We start from the raw sequence: 21,274 nt of genomic DNA on the forward strand, positions 1-21,274 counted from the left end.
GTTCTTTTGCTTTAGAACTCCCTTTACATTTGCAAAAAGCATAAGAACAACTGGGCACAGCTTGCACCTTTTTATCAAGTACACTGTAATAAGGTAAGAGTTTGAAAGGCTGGTATTAGAAGAAAATTTCAAGTATTAAACAAAGAATAATTTTAATAATAAAATATGGCATATTTTCCTCAAACAAAACAGTGTAGATCAAGAGCAAAAAGTTTCTTAAAACTGAAATGTACATTAAATGTTTTCTTCATATGCTACACACAAGGTACTGTGGAAAAATGATTTACACATTCTAATGCAGCAAGTGATAAGCAGTCACGTAGCTCTCCCAGTTCAGCACCCATGCCAGTCTATCTAGGGAGACGTTAAAGGGAACGTCATCTCTGAAAGCACACAATACAGAGCGCACGGGCTTGGCTTAACAATGTATGATTGACACCATTTCAAAACTTCACCACAGTCTCCTGTTTCTTTAGTATGCACCACATGCACTACTCGGCAAACTTCGGCAGGTACAAAGGTGAATATGAAGTAGCCCTGCGACGTTTTCTGTCCAATGCATTTTGTTGGCTTTCAATCACAAATACAGATTCATAGTTGAAAATTATGAGTTTTAAATGACACCTTGTAAGGCCAAGAATAATTTAAGTGTTTAGTTTCCGTGCTTAGCATCAAAGGAGCGTAAGAGAGAATTTCACTGGAGCTATGTTGTGTACTGGCTTGCCAAAACAGAAGTAGTAACACTGCATGAAACATGACATAAGCTCAACCAATCAACGTGATAGCAAAACTGTTGGAAAGCCCTTTACATTGGGCCCTTTTCTCATTGCTTAGTTTTACTCGTTATGTACTTTTTACTGCTGACACCAAAAATCTCACACAGAAACTGAGCACCTGAAAATCAGAGCAAACCTTAAGTAACCTGGTCATTCACAAGTTAGTCTCAAGGAAAAGCAACAAAAACAACCATCACCAGAATCAGCATGCCAACTGAAATATGTTCAAAGCAAACGGTTGTAGCTCTTAATGCAAGAGTTATTTAACTTATGACACTCTTCTGCTACAGAACTGTAATAATAAAAATGCATACAGGGTCATGAGAAGGCCACCAAGTTAATGAAATCCACAGAGGTTACTAAACATGCACCAGGCATATTTAGCTCAGCTGGTCCTTGGACCGTAGAGGTAAAGGAGGGACCAGTCACGGAGCTATTACGTACGCAGCCGTTCCTCTGCTCTTCCCTAGACATTCACTCCTAACCATCCTCAAAGACAAAAAACTATACAAGATGTCTTTTCTTCCTGACCCCAAACAATAATTCTTCCAAGAAATGTTCTTCCAAGCATTTAATGTAACACATTTGAATGTATCTTATTTAATGATATAGCTTCACACTATTATTTAGATGATAAAACCATATAACTTTTCCAGTATATTGTTATAGTCAGTGTTCACTGGTAGACAACAGTTTCAAGAACACATTGATTCTCTTTTGGTACCTAAATCACGCACACAAAAAGTACTAACGCAGGGTTAAGCCTAAGTCAGACAGTTTATTAAATACAGGGGAAAAAAAAAAAAATCAAGTGATCACAGACTTATTTTTTTATTCCTTTCTTTCTTTTCTCTCTGACCAAACAAACTTTAAGGACACAAACACAAAAAAAACCAAAACAACGAAACATTTACACAAATCTAAAACATAAACTGAATTAATCTTATTAACGCTTTCAGACATGGCCCTAGGTATGTTGAAGAGAGAAGAAAAATAATTACAGCATCCACATAACAAGCAAATAGCTCTTTTAGCTACTAATTAATTTAATTTCCTGTAGATTTATGTCTAAGTAAAAAACATTTGTTGATTACCTGATACCTGATCAGGATTGATCTCACACTCCCAAGTTTTCCGTCATGTGGCACTGGACTACAAAACATCTCTTTCTGCTTCCCACCCCCTTTCATAAAAGCTAGTGCAAGTACAAGATCTCTACTATCAGTCATATTTGCCTGACACTGGATGTGTTTGAATGTCATGTGGAAAATCAGCACACGCACAGACGTTTTCATGTAAGCCTCAATTTCAGCTTAAGAAATTATCTTAAAACTTCTAGTAGAAAAAGGTGACTGATTTTGTGCCACTTCAGTGAAAAACTGCAACTCATTTAAAGGCAACAGATGTGGCAGCCAAGAAAACAAGACAGCAGCCAACTTTACTCATATTAGCCTTATCTTTTTTTTTATTCAAGAGATATTAATTGCTCTGATCTAGCCCTCAAATTTTCCTCTTGAACTTTTATGAACCTAATTTTGCCACAACAATCATATTATTTTGTCAGCTCTGCTTCTAAATACTGACATTTAACTTAAAAATAACAATACAGCCAAAATCTACATTAGGAACTGAAGTCAATTTTTAAAGATGAAAATGACCTACCAATATAGTCCAAAAAAATTCTCCCTACTACGGACTGTAGCTGATGTTAAGGGACTTAGTTTGAGAACACATTAGCATTTGCTCCTCCAACATGCAGCTGAATTATAGCACACATGAACTTCCTTCTTCTCCTGTCTTTTCACCTCATCTTCAGAACTTGGACATGTCCATCTTAATACTTGAATATGTATGCCAAAATCTGCCATTTATCAATTCTCCAACAATGAAGGCTCCTAGATAAAGCAACTCTGAACTTTACCCAACTCTCCAAGACAATCAGTTGTCCATCCGGTCTTCACTTACATTGGCTCTGACTCCCCCCAGTTGGACCACTATGTCCTTCCGGGTCTTTTGAACCACCAGGCATGCAGCTCTGTGCATCGCCTTCATTAGAGAAGCCACTCATTTTCAGACATGAGGACAATCCATGCATGCTGACTGTACATCTCAAGTCTGGGGGCATATGCTACTGAAGTCAGTGCATTTAGTTCTGATTAATGTTGAGCAGAGAAAAATTAGGTTTCTCTTCATGTCAGAATGAGGAAAATCAACTTAAACTGATAGAAAAGTTAGAAAACACAAAGCTTTAGATTTGCTTTACCATTCTGAAGGTGGAAGCTGTCAGGCATTATCTGAAACTCCAAGGAAACCAAATGTGAACAGAAAGTGAAATTAGAAATTAGAATTGTACTTCTAATGTAATTCATCCAGTCCTAGAGAGAGAATGAACATCTCATTACAAAACTTTCATTCTACTACTTCATTATAACTGTCAAAAACAGCTTGCCCTATGCAAAATTATGCAGTGAAATTGTGCCAAGTTCAGCAAGCCTGTTGTTTTTCTACTAATTGCCCAGCAAATAAGATTTCAGGACCATGCATGATTTCTTATTTCAAGAAAAATTATTTGAAGCTTGTGTTCGTAATCTCATGTCCATTGCTCATTTGGGATGGATCCCTTTCTCTCCAAGTGACTTAGTCTCTGCTCGTCTTATTTGCAGCCAAATACACTCTTAGCTGGTTTATTAACAATCAAAGGCAAAAAAAACATTCAGCATCATTTTATTTACTTTTCAGATTATACGGATGCACGTATCCAATAAATTCTAACACATGTCCAAAAGTTAAAATAAACTTAGCAGACTGCCTCTAGAAGACAAATCTGCATCCTGCCTACTATCTGCTGTACTGAACTAAACCCACAGGTAAAGAGATCTACTTCATGGCTTGTCTACGTGCACAGAATCATAGCACTACGGCTGAACATATACTGGAATAATTATACTGGCATAAAAGTCATTATCTTGATTTAATAGTTTCAAAACAGGATAATGAACTGTAGTCATGCACAGTAGGGATTCTATCAAGTAAAAAAGAAAAGGACCAAAGAGAGACAATTATGCAAAGATCATAAACTTATCAAGTAACCTCAAGTCTCTCTAACAGGTCAGCTCATGCACTTCCTAAATACTGCTGGCACTTCAGAATACTCACAAGCGATAATAATGAGTTTGCATTGCACCTTCCAGCATTACACAAAATTTACAGCACCAGCATCTATTAGATGTTTACCATTTAATGCACCTCACTTTGAAAACTCCAGAAGGTGCTTATATGCATTATCATCTAACCACCTGTGCTTAAAAGATAGCATCCCCCCACCCCGTGAGCTGAGACTTGGGGCCACTGTGTAGACACAGCACAGGAGTAAAGAGTAAAAAGAGACCTTTACCCAAAACAAGCTTTTGCACCCTGCAACAGCACGAGTTCAAACTGGGGAGGTGTGTGCCAATGCACAAGCCAGGGGATAAACAGGACAGGAGAAGTTTACTGCCAATGTTAGTAGGTAGATGGAAATATGCTTTCCTCTGTACAACTGTTCTCGCCTTAACTTTAAGTTCTGGTCTAAAGAAGACCTTAAATGCATAAAAGGACATTAAAAATACAAGTCTATTTCATATCGTATAGAATATTAGCTGCAACTTTCTCTTTACACAGAAACAGAAAGGAAATAAGGCATTACTTAAATCTCTCTACACTATTGTACCATCCATTTTTCAGCAGATTGAGAAAGATGATGATGTAATATACTGAACATTATTTTTAAAAATGTTGGGGTTTTTTTTCCATAAAATGTGTTTTGGGGCACTGACCGTAAGAGGTCACTTTGAGAACAAATTTAACATTTGGGGTATTCACAAAAAGTTATTAAACTTCATCTTAAGAATAACATGCTAATACAATATCCAAAGGGGGATCAGATTTCACACTTCAAAAAGGGTACAACTGAACTGAGTGTTCTCATCCTCTGCTAAAAACCAAACATCAGTGACTCATCAAGAGGCATATGCTTTAGCACAGTAGGATCACCAACTCTCCAGTCCAAGCATAAAAATTAAAACTTTATGAAGCACGAAGTCATTTTGTTGGCAGTTTTTCCCTTGACTCAGGAAATATTTGTGAATGTTGCAAATCTGCCATTTTACGGTTTGGGATTTTTACAATTTCTCTTTCCTCTTTTTGCAGGGGGGCAGAGAGAGGAAGAGAACATGAATGGCAGGAAATGGCAGACTTGTGAATTATTACTTATGTGTATTGTCCAGAGTGATATATTTAATCTTACCAACTTTGTCATCGCAATGTTTTAACATACATATGCTTAACACACAAGAATGATAAAATCTTGTAGTAAGATTGTTATAAACAAACGTTTGGGGTTTTGTGCTGATCTCACTGAGCAGATTTTCTGTAATGCAAGAAATGCAGTTGCACAGGCTCAGTTACTGGCATAAATCATTCGCTAATTTGTTGATGGCAGGGTTGGGGAGAGAGGATAAATTTCTTTCAAAGTGCAAAGCAACGTATAATTTGACATTAAGTTCCCAAACGATGCGAGTCAACATTTTTTGAAAAGATTCTATCTATGGTGCTCTTCCAAACATTGTTAGTATAAATTCTAACTGTGTAATTGGTAAGAAGCACAGCTGAGGTCAGTAGAAGTATCTGCTGAGTCAAAAGTATTAAATCAAGTCTTTGTGTGCTAACATCCAGAAATTGCTTTCAGAAATAAGAATCTCATTTTAGCAAATGGCATACACACGGAACTGTGTGTGTGTGTGTAGGTACACATTTTTTTGATGGCTAATGAAGTTACAGACACAGGGTAACTGCATTTTATGGGTGAATTACATAGATGTAAGTTATGATTCTTCTGAAAATCCTCTAGCTGCTCAACAGCTTCTGGCTTCAGTCACCAGAAAAATACGCTATGTAGACTTTTTTTTTGGTTGATAGGACCAGGTTTTCTTCAAATCAATGAGATTTCAAGCAGATTTCAAATCAATGAGATTTGAAATCCACAGCAATGATCAAAACACAGTAATGGGGGGAAAAAAACCAAAACAAAAAAAACCCTTCAAGGCACTGTGAGGGTAGAGAAAACAGGGATGTTTCGAGTTATCCTCTTCCTCCTAATTCCTGTAGATACACGCAAGTCAGTATGGCATCCAGCTCTATTTGCTAGAGCATCTACAGAGCACCTTAAGCCAGACAGCAACATGGATCAGACCAAGAATGTGCTGGAGACATAAAAAGCTGGAAGGAGAAACCAGTGCCGTATCTCAGATTTCTTTGGTTGGTAGAAACTTGAGGTGAGAGAGAAATCTTGCATATTGAACTGCTCTGAAATGTACTAAATAAGTCTTTAAATGACACCAGCTTTACCATTGCTAATTCATTACTAGACTGCCTCTAGTAGTCTAGACATGTTCCAAACTTTAGACTCCTATTAAGGTCAAGCTTTCAAATGCTTCATGTTAATGTCAAAAGAGGAACATATCCCTATATAGCCTTAACAAATTTTCTGGGACAATTAAGTGAGACTAGCATCATAAAACAGAACAACTCTGTTTCTGTGATTCTGTGAACTCACGAAGGATTACATGGCAAAGCTGTATCACCTGCATTCACAGCACCAAGTGAGTTCTGTTCCCATATTTAATGGAATATCATGTGTTCACCATCCTCGTGAGTACAGATATGGAATATTAATCAGACTAAGTGTAACAGCAATCTTTTTGATACATTATCACAACTTAATGAGAGCTGACTGCCAATCAAACTGACCAGTATCTAGGCAGATAATAAATTCTGTGTCAGTTCAGAATGACAGTACTGTAACAATGCAAATTATAATTCATAAGATGTCAACAAATAAAACAGTATTTTATTTTCTATCCAGGGGTAGGAAGTTGAAAATAGGCCATCAGCTGATTACTAGAGCCTGTGCTTTTCTCTGGAAAACTTGTTGTGACATGCAGCTGCCAAGAGATTACACTGAATCCAGGGCTTTCAGAGATACCAGGGAGAATACTTTTGTCCTGCAGACTATATAGCTTTTACAGTTGCTACATTAATCCTGCAGCCTAAGTTATCGTGGGTACCTTCTGATATACCATGTGAGTACAATCTCCTTACTTTTCAGGTAGATTTTATTTACAAATTATCCTATAACAAACAGCTGAAGGAGGAATGAAGAGAACCGGAATGACATAAATAGCCTTCTCAGACCCACCTTGATCACTTGTCTCAAAAAGGTACTTGTATTACTATGCAGGAGGCTCAAAAAAGGTTTGATAGTTCTCTTCTAGCATTTACAAGCCGAGAAATTAGTTTGTTTTCACTTTGCAGTTTAATTAACCACAGAAACTTCCAGGTGGTTGATTCCAATTTTCTGTGAAGATGATTCTGCCAAGCCAAACATCTAATCTGCTTTCACTGAATCCCAACCAATCTCGTGTATCAGCAAGGTTTATCTGGTGAAGGCTACTGGCAAAGCTATAACTCTTCTTTTTTTGAAATTTAATCTTACTTTTGCCTCAGTGAGTTACATCATTTGGTAAAAAAATAAATTAAAAAATTTGAACTGTATTTAACGGTGAAATGTACTGTCCAGATTTTATTTCAAGTCCTGGACACTATGATTCATGGACTGTTTGTTTAATGAGGCATGCATCTGAATGGTTAAATCAATATTACTTTCATAGCCCAATGCTTCATAAGCTTATGTTTCATTACAGATTGTACATGTGCTGAATTCTTGTCTAATGACCATGTAACAGGGCACGTTCAATTATTCTCTTTGGGTTTTAGAAAGAAACAGGAAGTTTGGCTATAAACAATGCAGTCATAGAATAAATTTCACCACAACAAGTTCATCTGAAAAATATGCATTCTTTACAACACAGCTAGGAATGGCACTGTGAGAACCAACATCCTGCTGCACTTAGTTTTTTGGGGTTTGGGGGGGTTTGGGGGGGTTGGTTTTTTTTTAATTTTGGGTTGGTTTTCTATTTTTTTTTATTAATACTTAGGCAATGTAAGAAAAAAACCCTTTTAGTTAATACTGAATGTTTTGTGATGAGCATTACTTGAAAGATGTGGATAGTGAATCAAAAGCAGCTGCTAGAAACCACAGGATAAATAACAAGTTTGCTAAATTTAGTATATGTTATGAAATACATACAGTGGAGGAAGAGTCAGCCATTGTAAATTTTTATCAGCTAGGAGAGAATTACTATAGAATATTTCCCTCTTTACTTACAAAATAAAAACAGACATGAAATAATGACAAAATTTTTAATAGGAAGATGTCAGTTGATCTACACTAAAATTTAAGACTAAAATACATCTAAACGTTCGCTTACATTTCTGCTTTTAATTCCTTTTAATAATCTACAAAAATATCTACCTAAACCGTAGCATTAATGAAATAACAACTATTATTCTCTGGCGAAAATGCACATTATTATTACTATGCCGCGTCTTTTAATTATTCTACAAATAGGTTAACAACTCAACTCAAGTATTAAACAGAGTACACTGGATTATTGAAAGCATTTTCTTAAAAACAATCAATAATGTTACAGTTCTTCACTAAAAGAGAAAAAAATTACTTAGCCATCTATTTAACCTTAACTAATTTTAATATACTTAATGTCAAGGTTTTACATACTAATTTTCATGTGGGAAAGAAAATATTTCAAAACATAACAACGACAGTCTGCTATTACAGATTGGATTAGGTTTTCCCTAGGTTCTAGCTTCTAAGGATTCCAAGTATTATCTCATAGCAGAGATTCTGTGAAGTACTTTACATCAAATGGGAAACAAAATGTCTATTTTTGAAAGACTGAGGTTGCCCAAAAATAATTAAATACATGTTTAAAAACAAACACTGCCAAGTAGCTGACACCCAAAATCTGACCTACCTAAAAACTGAAGAATTATTCTATCAGTTTTAAAAATCTTGCCATTTACACCCACACAAATCTTGCCAGTAACTGCACTTACGGAAATATGCACATACATTAGAGCATACTTGTACACTTTGTCCTGTGCTGGCCTGATAGCGCTGGCCAGCAGAGGGAGCAGAAGTAAATAAACCTTTTTCCTAGAACAAAGATGAAAATCATTCATGCTATGTCAAACGTGGAAGTAAATGAAAGGAACACCATATTAGCTGTCCCATTAAAATAATATGTGGTGGTGAAAAAGAAATTCTTTGAAATGTTTTTGGCTGGGTTTTTTTTTCAAAGCAGTTAAAAAACAAAAAACACAAACAAGTACATTGAACTTACTTTTGCGTGCATATCTGTATGACAGAAAAACACATCCTTAACAGGAACAGCAAAATATTTTCTAAAGTTGTCCTCTATAACATTAACCTATTGTTTCTAGACACCTTCTTCTGCATTTTTGTTACTTATTGTAAAGGTTTACCTGCAGGTTAATCTCTGCTTCATAGAAAGTTAAGCAGGAACAGTAGTGCCTCTCTGAGTCTATGTCAGTCAAAACCACCACAAAGAACGTCGGCTGTTTTCTCTCTTTCGAAAGCTGCCATCCTCCAGGCTGGCAAAACTAATAAAAAAAAAAAAAAAAAGAGAGATGTAGTTAAGGAGTCATGTCCATTGTTTTAAGAAATATGAAAAATACTTTTAAACAACATGACAGAACATTATCTGAAACAAGAAGCTCATTTCATGTAAAATGAACATATTCAGGGTTGCAAAATTTGAAGAAAATGGGGAAAACCCAGTATGTCTTGGAGTTGGTCAGTCTGATATAAATCTAGCTCCATAGACATCGAGGGAGATACAAAACTCTATGAACGGAAGATGTGTTCCTTTCAATGCAGTATTCAAGGTAATTTTTGCAGGATTTAGCAGGCAACAACAACTGGAATAAATTCACATGTTACACAGGTTTCATTTAGATAACAGGTTAGAATTTGAAGTTAAAATTGTTGTGTCTTGGAATGCCTCTGCATTTTTAATTTCTCCACTTATTTCTCCATTAATTCATCCAATCAAACATAAATATTGCACTTATACCTACTTGCAAAATTGTTCAATACTTAGTCCTACAAAATACCATTTATAGGGCGGTCTTTTTCATCCATTTATTGAGGTACTATAAACTTCATTGTGAACAATTGAAATTTTATGAGGTCACACCATAGCAGGGGTGTAAGTTTTGCCACCCCTGTGAAAAATATGTTCAAGTTTCTTGACTTCCTAAGCCTCAGGGACAAAGAAGATCACTTGCTTCTCGGACTCAAAGGGGCTGCAGTTCTCCAAATACTTCATATGTACTTAGAATACTTCATGTTTCCAAGGTCCTGCAGCAACGAGCAGACTAAATATGTGCAACACTTAAAACACACGTCAAATAAGCCTAAGTCCTTTCAGTATTTGTTCCTTCCAGCTGACCAGGGCCATGGCAGCCCAAGTCACCAGAACTGAAGACAGCAATTCTGACCTCAGAACAGAGATTGCACAAGCATCATGAACAACAAAGAGAACTACAGCTCAAAAGCAAAGGGAAAAGTGTACGTTCCTGCTTCCTTTTTAAATGACTGGAGTGCAACATCAGTTAATAACTTATTCCCAGTAAGGGAAGAGTGTGCTGAAATTCAGACATCAGTTTGCTGAAGATTCCTGAGATGGTCTTTATGGAATTTTGTATTCACTTGTTTCTTTTACTTAAGGCTGAAGTCACATTCATGAAAAATTCACACGTACGTTATTATTAGCAGAATTATAAACTTAGAATTTACACAGGGCAAAGGTAATAGCCCCTGTATGTACTAGGAATAAAAATAAATAAGTAAATAAATAAAAAACCACAAACGAACATTTCTAGAGTTGTTAAACAATGCAGATGCCAAAGGAACCAGAGATAGGTCAAAATCTCATGTTTCCAACAATTGCTTCTTTTCCCTGGACAGCTGCTAAAAACTGAAAGAGCTTGAAGAGTAAGCTGTAAAGAAACATTTACTACAGATTCATCTTTAGAACCTCTACAGTAAAAACTGGGTAGTCTTAGGTGAACAGCAGTTAAAAGTCTGCCTCTGATACACAGTTTGTTTTATGATCCTGGGAAATTTTTCAAAACCATAGTTTTCTGATGTTACATTCTTCAAATTCTAGATAGTAAGCTTAACGCTTCTGAGTCTGTATCCTTAGAAGTGCTAAGCACCCCCTCCTGCATCTGAGAATAACTGTTCTGAACATCAAAAAGTACTCTGAGAAAAGACATCCTAGTCATTCCAAGCTAAGCATCTAGTATTAGTCTGTGATTTTGATAATACTGACCTAATCTCCCTTTGTTTGTCATCCCATGTCAGTTAAAAATAAGAAGATACCACTATTAATCTTGCAGGATTGCTATAAAGATAATGTAATATGGTCACTATATACAGACTTTATAACAAAAGCATCATTAAAAGGATTGACAATAAAATCATTAGAGTTCTGTTATGTATTGCAGAGTTTAGATCATGTGTGGTAAATGAAGCCTGGAATCCGTAGCTCAAACAAGACAAAAACCCCAAAACTCTGCACAGCTATTTGTTCAATGAGTATAAGCCAAAATGCAAAGAATGCAGTAAGATTCTGTTAATAAATAAAAACTTTCCATAGTATACCGTTAACACTGAATCGTCCACACAAGGTAGGTCAAATTAAGGTTGCTTTGGCACTTTTGAAGCTCCAAACACTTGAGTTTACAATCTTCACGCTCTTTCAGATCTGCCAAGTCTACCAGCTCCAACAGGAGATCCTTGCTGGTGCCGCTGCCCTTTAGCTTTACGGGTAATTTCCCATCTCACACCTGTAAGTAGCATTCTATCAGATTTTTGAGTGTCTGGAATTCCTGGATAAAGGACCATTCTTCACCCACCAAACACCACCCTAAGGGCAAAGAAGAGCTGGTATATCCAAATAATGGACAAACAACGTATTCTGCACCCAAATGACAAATACATGACCTTGGGATGTGTGGCTTATGCATAGCTGGTTTTCACACGATACACACAGAATATACAAATTTTGAACTTTGAGGTATTGGGAGGGTAATTTTTAATATACTTTTTGTATTTATTTTAAAATAAAATAAATTTTAAAACAATTTTTTGAATTCTAATAAGCCATTATTAGCAGGTCTATTGCATAAAATTTATACCAACATTTGCCCTGTAAACTGGGAAATGCAAAGGGAAAACCAACAGCTCAACTTTTAATTATCAGAAGTGACTGTTGAGCTGGGCAGGGTGCTTCCAATAGCAATGCCTTGATCTTTATGCATGTCTAAACCTTACTCATGTCAGTGAGAATTTTTCCCAATTTCAAAATGATCTTGTGTACAATGTATGCTTTCTAGATTTAACTATTTTACTAGAAAACAACAATTAGTGATTGTTAAGGAAAACAGCTGAAGTAGAGTACACACACTGGCTACACAAGAGAATCTGTATTTTCAAATAAACTGGAAGGAATTTATAAATAGAGAGATTGAGGATAAAGGCAACATGCTCATCCAAGAAATTAAACAATGAATGATTCTCGGTTTCCTTAAAATAAGGTAAGAAATATTAGTGCAATGTTTGCAATGCAAACAACATTGAGAGGAACTTCCAAATTAGTATAAATACAAGCTACTATCCAGTATGATTACCAGCACAGTCTGGCCACTAAGAACACGAAAATGTTTCCTTACCAAACCAGATGCTATACCAAAACAGACAAAAGCACCATTGTGAATATAATTCAAAGGTCACGTGCTTCTTCAGTAAACAAGAAAAAAAACCCAGAAGTTTAAAAATGAACACGCTCCCATATTGTTTCACTTATTTGCCAGAATTCTTGGAACCAGAATACAGCTTCTACCAAAGACACTGAAAGTTAGAAAGACTCAGATTGTCCAACTCACTATTTATAGAAATAAGCCTCTAATGGTGGCGAGTGCTCCAAATCGACTCCACATTACAACTGATTGCCTTCTAAAATCTGGTACAAATATCCAGAAGTTGTCCTGAAGAATATGTAACAGATATTACATTCAAGGTGCTGAAATGACATTTCAAGCATTGTTTGAAACTGCAGGTGCCCACCAAAGCAAGAACTTTCTCTTAGTTATTCCCACAAATGCTTTCAGACTAAACAAGAAACCAGACAGATTTAAAAATGACGCATAGCGTTTTAGAACAGTGTAGCTGGGTTTGTTACCTTTAAAATTTTTTTAAGTCATGACCACGAACCTTCTCCCTAAAGTCTAGACGTGATTAATGAACGTTTAAAAGCGGTATTGGTTTCTTCTAATTTTTATAAGCCAAAAAACATCATCTTTGCTTGATTCATAAATTTGTTCCTTCTTTCCTACCTAGACCAATAGCCATACGCCTACTCCTTGCCTTGTCCTTCTCTATTAAAATAAGTCATTTGCATAAATCAGTATACCCCTTAGCTTTGGTGTCTAGAATCACAGAATCACAGAATATCCTGAACCAGAAGGGACCAATGAGGATCGAGTCTAACTCCTGATTCCACACAGGGCAACCTCAAAGTTAAACCATGTATCTAAAAGCATTGTCCAAACGCTTCTCGAACACCAACAGGCTTGAGGCCGTGACGACTTCCCTGGGCAGCACTCTAAAGTCTATTGAAAAATTGAAGAAAACGTAAAAGTAGTCACAATTTCTATAAAAGCACTGGAGGAATTAGTATGTAGGAAGAAAGCTTACTGGGTACTGTGGAAATGAAGACTAAATACTATTATTATACTGAACAGTAATTATATAGCGTTCAACTTTCATTAGAGAAAAGTTTTAGTCATTTGTATCCTCACCATGGCAGAACTGTATTATTTGCCTCCCATATCTGTTAATCAGACGTTACTCATTTGCTGAATTGCATGTTAGAAATTTGCCATTTACCTCTCAGCTTGCACCCTGAGCACAACCAAGTCTGTATCAAAAACTCGAACCAATATTCTAGTTGGGTCTGTGTAGCTACAGACAGGAAGACTGCACTCTCTGCACTTTACATAACAAAAACTCAAACCAATATTCTAGTTGGGTCTGTGTAGCCACAGATGGGAAGACTGCTCTCTCTGCACTTTACATTGTTTTCTGTATCAACGATCTGGTTAGAAATCCACTACCTCTGATGGCACTACCAAAGTAGAAAGGAGAAAAAGCTTGTTCAGAAAATTTATGAGATGATACATTCTCTGCAAGTCATCTGTCAAAAGAATTTTTTGAAGAGTTTATGCAGAACAGAAGACAAGGTCTGTAACATACCATTACAGAACCCTGCACTTATATAATTAAATAATTATATTTAAAATATACTCTCACACTATGTATTGTCTTCAAAATATATTTGTGCACTTGTTTCTTGTTAAATAAAATCCAAAGCTATCTGGATGCACATAAAATAGAAAACATTTGAACTCTATTGACAAGACTTGAATTAAAAGATCCCAAAATGGCTTCAGAATTTAAAACATCTGACACAGATATCCACCTTCCTTTCTAGTTTAACTCTTTCACCAAACATTTGATTCTCCCTCGAATCACTCTGGGCACACAGTTTGATTTTATTAAGTCTGCTTCTCTAGGCTTTCTTTTACTCTTCAAATAACTGTGCTTTATTTTTAACACGTATCATTATCATTTTTGCTACAAACCTCCCTGAAAATAAAGGACCATGTTCTGGACATTATGTGAAGGAAGTTTGCTCCATCTGGACTTGCATGACCTAGCACCAGCTGCTGAGTATTTCACCATTTCACCATTCATGTATGTATGGAATTTTGGCAAAGGGAATTTTCTTTTTCAGATGCATACCTCTACTTAAAACAAAACAAAACAAAACAATTACAATGCTCACTGCCATAATAAAAAAGCAATGTTACAAAGCTGTAAATCTGAGGAAATGCTTGAAGCTTTAGGGCTATCTCTGAATGTAAACAGAATACAAAATATACACTGCATTTTATAACATCTTCCTGCCTTTCAACATCTTGTATCTAAGAAACTGCATATTTATCCTTAGCCTAGTCTAAAATAAAACTAGTGCACTTGAAGTATACTCCAAATTATTTCCAGGTAAAAGGTAAAAGCCCATTTCAAGTGTTGTAGAAGATTTTGACGATCAACCATAAATGATTAAACTCACTCATGAAAAAAATAACTTTTAATCATAAAAGAAATATAAAGGCCTTTTCTACCCTGGAATGCACCGAAATACAGAGTTCCCCAAGATGAACCTTTACTCAGTCACCTTGTGGCACCCGTAGAGCTGCCAGAACCTGCTGCCAGGATCTCCCACAAAGGTGCACGCAATCCAGTGCCCACCTCTCCTGCCCAGTCCAGTCAGGGGCTGGCGGGTGCTGGCTCCAGAAAAGAGGTTAAGAAGCCAACATTAATATATTTAATGAATTCCAGACTTTCTAACCTATGACACCAGAGACAGAGGAAAGGCAAAAGGAGTGCGGATATGCAGTAGTCATTTGAAATCAAGGAACTGCTTCCTCCCCTTAGCAAATGGAAAAAACTCACTTAGGTGCCTGCACATGCTGGTGTTACTGGATACTACCTGCCCCTTAGGCTCTCACACTTGAAATCGGCTGAAATACTTTGGGGAATCATATTAGAAGCGGCAGGAGGGTTGTTTGTGACTACGGGTGACATTACTGTCCAAGAAGAATTACAGGTGAATAATCTTTTTCCTCCTTGCCTGGGACAGACTCTCCCCACGTACTGTGGACATTTCTGCCTCAGTAGTCAGCTCTTCGGTCAAATGTAAAAACCATGTCAAAAGCAACACTAAGAAACGCTTCCCCTCAGAGGAAAGTTCCTCAACCACATTCTTGGGCTTCCTAAGGCTGAAAGCTGCTGAAAGATCTCTCTATGACACTTATCCTGCACAAGCGACAGATGAGGTATTCTCTCATTTGAACCACAGATTGAAGTGAGCGTTAATAATCAGATGCTCAATGTCTCATCAGAGACACCCTGGAGCAAAAGTCCAACGAAAGAAGAAAAGATAAAATATGCGTGAACATTTCAGCTAAAATTCCTCCTCAAAAGCCATAGAGACAGAGAAGTCTTTTACAGAAATTCGTCAGGAACTAGGTTAACATCCCCCACATACTGGCAAACATATACACCTGGGTGTACCTCTACACATGCACGTGAAAATAATTCCAAGTTCATTGCTTCTTTTTTAAAATCTCATAACATTGTGTAATTTTAAACACCTTTCCACATTGAACTGCCATGCTGAAAAAACAAAATTGTAAAAAAGCATTTGAACTGGCTTTAGAAAGAAAACTACACCCACCGGCAAACCAGTTTCTTTTTCTGCTTTCAGAACACTTAATATCTCCATCCCAAGTGGCTTATTAAAATAAATAAATAAATAAAATCTGTCAAATAATCTTCTGACTATTTCTGAACAAAACCAACCTAGACTACAGATGTGGTGATTTACAAATAACTATTGTATGCTAATGCTTTTATTTCAGAAATAGCACAGGCTTATTTATGACATTCGGAATGGGGTTTTCTTCTCAAAATGAACTTCCGGCAGCTCTATGCTTATTGTGTTTAGTAAGAAAGTGAAATTAGCATGATGGTGAAAATAATTAATACCTTAAACTTTTTATTCATTTATCTAAACTATGCTCCCTCCTCTTGTTTTCAGCCAAGTGCCCATCAAGATAATCTCATGGCAATTTAAAAATTCTGAGACCCTCAGACCCAGAATCTTTTTTTACCACCATCCCCAACAACAGCCAACACACACACCATGCTCTGGTCTACCTCATGCAAAAAGCGTGAGACAGCTGTGGACAGTAACCAGAAATTCTCAGATGCACATCAATATGTCAAACCAAATACAAATACGTAAGGTGTCTAAAGCAGATATTCTATGCCTGAGAATTTTAATTTTTTTTAACATGCATTTTAAACTTGATCAAAAAGTTAAAAAGTAATAAATTTAAAGTCTCAGGACTTGCAACTGAAATTCAGAAATACAGAGCCTGCCTTCAAAATTTCTCTTACCAAGAAATGCTTGTTAGTCAGCAATAATTGCTGCCAATGACACCATCAGTCAAAATAATAACAAGTCTGGATACTAAATGTTCAACATGAAAGCAGAAAAGACATTTTCAATGCAGCAATACATTCAAGTTAATTGCGTTGTGACACTTTCTAAGACAATGGTTAATTTGGTGGTTTTGGGTTTTTTTCTATTTTTACTGACCACTGTCTATACACTTGAGATTGGTAGTCATCTGAGGTATACAAGCCTAGAAAAACAGTTTCCATTTATAAACATAAATAAGCATTTTATACATATTCTATTTTTCAGTCAAGCATGACATATTAACCTTGCTTAATGCACCCTTTTTTCTCTCCCTCTCTCTCCTGCCTTCTTTCCTTCTCCTCCTCTTTCGACAGCAGTAGCATTGTGTTACAACAGCAGCCATAAATGTTTTCAAGTCTTTAACAACTTCCCAACTCATTTTCTAGATAATGCTATAAGCCATCTTTCAAAAGATATACAGCGTGTGCCAATGTAATTATTGCATTGCTTCAATGTGAAAAAAAAAAAGTTCACTCAACAACTACAACTGGCATACAGCTATTTTTATGATCACACATTTTGATTTGACATTTTAATACTTAAATATTCTTCCAGAGGAACCGGTCAATGTTATATAAAATACTACTGTAATACACAAAGTCCTCATTATCTTATTTTTATCACATACACCTGCACAATTAGATATTAATGTAACACCATATCCAGCCTTGCTACCATGTTTGAAGATACGTTCTGTTTCTCTCTAGCAATAGTAAAAAAAAGTGCAAGCAGACTTGGGTTAAGATTTTTGCATTCATGATCTTATAACTCCTTAGAATGTATCTGCCACAGAAGGCTTCAAAGAGTCAACACTTGGAGAAAAAGCGCATGGGTGTGGGTAAGTATGTGGTAATGCAGCATATACCAAAAAGAACGTTGATCTGAATTGACAGAGGTTGTTCCAAAGTTCCCATGTTTTATATCAAATGTCCATGTTTTGGGGTAGGTCATACTCAACCAGCACAGGACTCAGCTAACTTCTGAATCTCGCCTTTCCTGGCATCTCCTCTCCATGGATGGAAACAAATGGGTTTCCTGAGATCAGATCTAAGTCTTCTGGTCTAACCATCCACTAGAAATAATGCCAGCAAAACGGCGGTGCCATCTATCCCCGTGAATTTGCATTACCTATTTTAATCCTTTTGGACACCAGACATCAAGTTAAAATACATTAATCTACCTTAACCTGTCCTACTCTTTTATTTTCAAATCCATATACAGTTAACCCCGTGTGCCTCCAAGATCTGGAACACGGACAACACTCAGCCCAAGCAGTTTTCTGCCAGTTTAGCCCAGAAAGAGCATGTCCCTCCCTGCGTCAACGCTGACAGCTAGTAAGGGGAAATATCCAGGGAAAGGAGGAGGGGATGGCTAGCACAGGGAAGAGGCTTTTGGAAAGCCTGGGGAAGTTTAAACGGGTTGGCAGTCACCTAGCCCTGCATGAGCCCCTCTAGCCATGAGACTAGTAGAAGGTCTGAAAAGAGCACGCCCAGGACCACATCCCACAACCTGCCACCTTGCCAGACACGCAGTCGCAGCAACCGCTCCCACCAGCCACTGCAGGACACCTCGCGCTGCCCGCTCACCATCGCCCTCAAAGGGGTCGGAGATGCAAGGGACAGGGACAACCCCAACGGTTCACTGCACCAAAAGCTTTAGTCAGCTAAGGGAACTGAAATTAAAACTAAGCAAAGGAAATTACAGAAAGGGCAGTATATTTCTGGTCTGTTCATTTTGGGAATTTGGCTCCTGTTACTATTTCCTACCTACGGTCGCAATCAATTTCCCGTTTTGCAGGTGTGAGTTTCCACAAAGAAACAGAAGAGAAAGTACATAAACACAGGAAAACGAAATGTGGCTAAAAAATCTCACAAAGAAACATCTTCTCATGGGAGTGAAAGCCTAGACTGGGACCTGAAATAAATAAATAAAAAATTACTGGGTTGCGATATGAATGTATACCATTAATGTATAGAAGTTCTGTACATTGGCTGCTACCACTGAATTTCACATTTCCACAGCGGTAATTATGAAAAATATGAAATGCATTTCCTGTCAGCGCTCTTACCAAGAACACAGTCAAATAAGCAGCATGAGAAGAGAGATGAAAAGTTTGGTGCTTTCCACTGAGTTTCAGCTTCCTGTGCAGCAAAACGGGATCAGCGATGAGACGTATTTGTCCCCTCTTCCCACAAAACTGAGGCCTGCATTATAACCAGTGGGCATTACTACTGGACTGCATTACAGGATGTCTTTAATGGGTGTGGTAAGAGAGTTTGTCTGGCAAAAGCTTCAGTCTAAACAAAAAGGCTTTGTGCCACTGTAGATGCTTTCACGTGCACTGTTGGCATGGCAGTAAACAGCTATTTTGATGAATAGACTGTATTTCCACCAAGTAGGCAGAATTCAGCAGTCTCTGAACTAAGAAGATAATAAGAGATTCCAAAATCTGTCAAAATGAAATTTCAAAGAGGTTTGGTATTGAGAAACTTTGTACTTCTAAGTTCCTGTCCGATCATGGTAACTGCTTTTCCTCCCTTTTGGCATTTCTCCAGCATACTACATGTTTGGAAGACATCTTAAACTTGAGTTTTGCATAATCACCAGAAGACTGCAAATTGTATGTTTTCCATTCTCCACCACATAATAATTAAAACAGAGCAAAATAAAGCTCTGGCTTTCAAACAGACGAGCTCAAGTAACTTGCACACAAGAGAGAAGAACTGAGGAGCTCGTCACCACTAAAGTTAATATTCCACACGTTTTCCAAATGGGGGAAATCCCAGGGAACTGGAGACTGAAGACATTATTCCTATGCTTTAAAAGGGTTAAAAAAATGTCCATAGGAAAATATAGACTACTTCAGCACAAGAGTCAACTCAGGTGAATTAGCAGAAGGTAACTGGAAGCAGTAACAGAGACAAAATTCAAAGATACAAATAGAATGATGACTGGCATGTTTCTGTAGAAAACAAGCCATTAAAACAATTGCGGGGGGGGATAACATGAATACAACGCAGCTAATAAATGCAACGACAACCATATGGAATACTGGACTTTTATTCTTAGAGATACTTGATTTCATGCTTTGTGACAATTATATTTTAGAAGTATATTGAATGACATTAGTACAGTATATATTTCATGGATTAGAAGACTACCTGGCTGACAGACTGGAAAACATAACCCGTTAGCAGAGACACACACCAGTGAAGCCACCTCTACTGAAGAAGCATCATCCAATTCTCCACCTTTCTCCCAGCTAAAAAGCCTCATCCTTTCTCACATCGCAGAACTGCTAAGAAAACCACTTTAGAACATAGTGTAGAGAATACAGAAGAGAGTTTTCCAAACAAGAAAAGTTTTCCAAACAAGAGAGTTTTCCAAGACCAAAAAACCCCCAAACCTGGGGCTAGAAAACAAGCGTCATATCACAACTTTAAAAGAGCTCAGCTTTTTTAGTTTACTGTAGAGAGAGTTGAGAAGCACTTTATAGAGTAATTATATGTACATAAGGTGTTTGCTAGTCAGAGGACTTCAGAAAAGAGTGTTTCCGATCTAATGTGTTACAAGATCCATCATAAAAATTCAAACCTCAAAATAAGATGTCACTCTCTAGTCAGCAAAGGGGCTGGAAAACTGGAACAGGTTATCAGGGTAAACATTAGGCTCCCCTCAGTTGGAGTAAAATTGAAGAGTTCAAGTAAAATTGAAGAGCTTTTGGAAGAAATTACTCAGTCCATGTGTGTTGGTGCAAGTCAGCTCAGACTGGTGTGAGACCGGGAAACCTGTATGTGAAACCTCTTGTTCTTTCCTTTTCAGGGCCTGAACATGCTCATAACACTTGAAGCTCCACATTATGATATGATTATAATCAGATCTCATACTTCAGAGCTTCAACCATTCAAGCATAGAGATTTCGACAGAATTTCCACCTGAATACCTAATTGGACATCCAAGTGTTTACAAGAGAGCCAGCAGCAGCAATCCAGCACTTCACGGGGCTGGCGGGTACTGCAGAGAAGTCTGGCTGGCCAGTTACGTGACTAAATGTCGTACGCCAAATCAAGGGCTGAGAAGGCATTTTCTACCAAATCAAGCTGAGAGGGATTCAGGGATTTCTTTTGCTTGTTTGTTTTCCTTTTGTAGCATATGGCATGTTGGTATCATCAGTCAGATCGATTCCCTTAGGCTCAGGAGATGCTCTGGCCTCACCCTAATCTCAAGAACACTATGAATTTGGACAGAACTGAAACTAGCTGGTGTAACTAGCATTGCTGGACACTGTATCACAAATCAGTGGTGCTAATTAACAGACTCAAGTCAGACCAAATAAACTGA

The 21,274-nt window shown here is 37.2% G+C and overlaps 1 protein-coding gene across 1 annotated transcript in view; it reads right to left on the minus strand.

Annotated features, from left to right (window-relative positions):
• Nucleotides 1-21,274, minus strand: part of LOC104620846 (myotubularin-related protein 13-like) — a gene marked incomplete at both ends in the record, with an annotated part of 126,069 nt that overhangs the window by 49,894 nt on the left and 54,901 nt on the right. Inside the window, one exon of the mRNA XM_010287172.1 lies at nucleotides 9,219-9,356. Within this exon, the coding sequence (XP_010285474.1) occupies nucleotides 9,219-9,356 (138 nt within the window). The remainder of the gene's footprint in view (nucleotides 1-9,218; nucleotides 9,357-21,274) is intronic.

This window comes from Phaethon lepturus, unplaced genomic scaffold (genome assembly GCF_000687285.1).
Source record: "Phaethon lepturus isolate BGI_N335 unplaced genomic scaffold, ASM68728v1 scaffold365, whole genome shotgun sequence".
Taxonomy (NCBI): Eukaryota; Metazoa; Chordata; class Aves; order Phaethontiformes; family Phaethontidae; genus Phaethon; species Phaethon lepturus.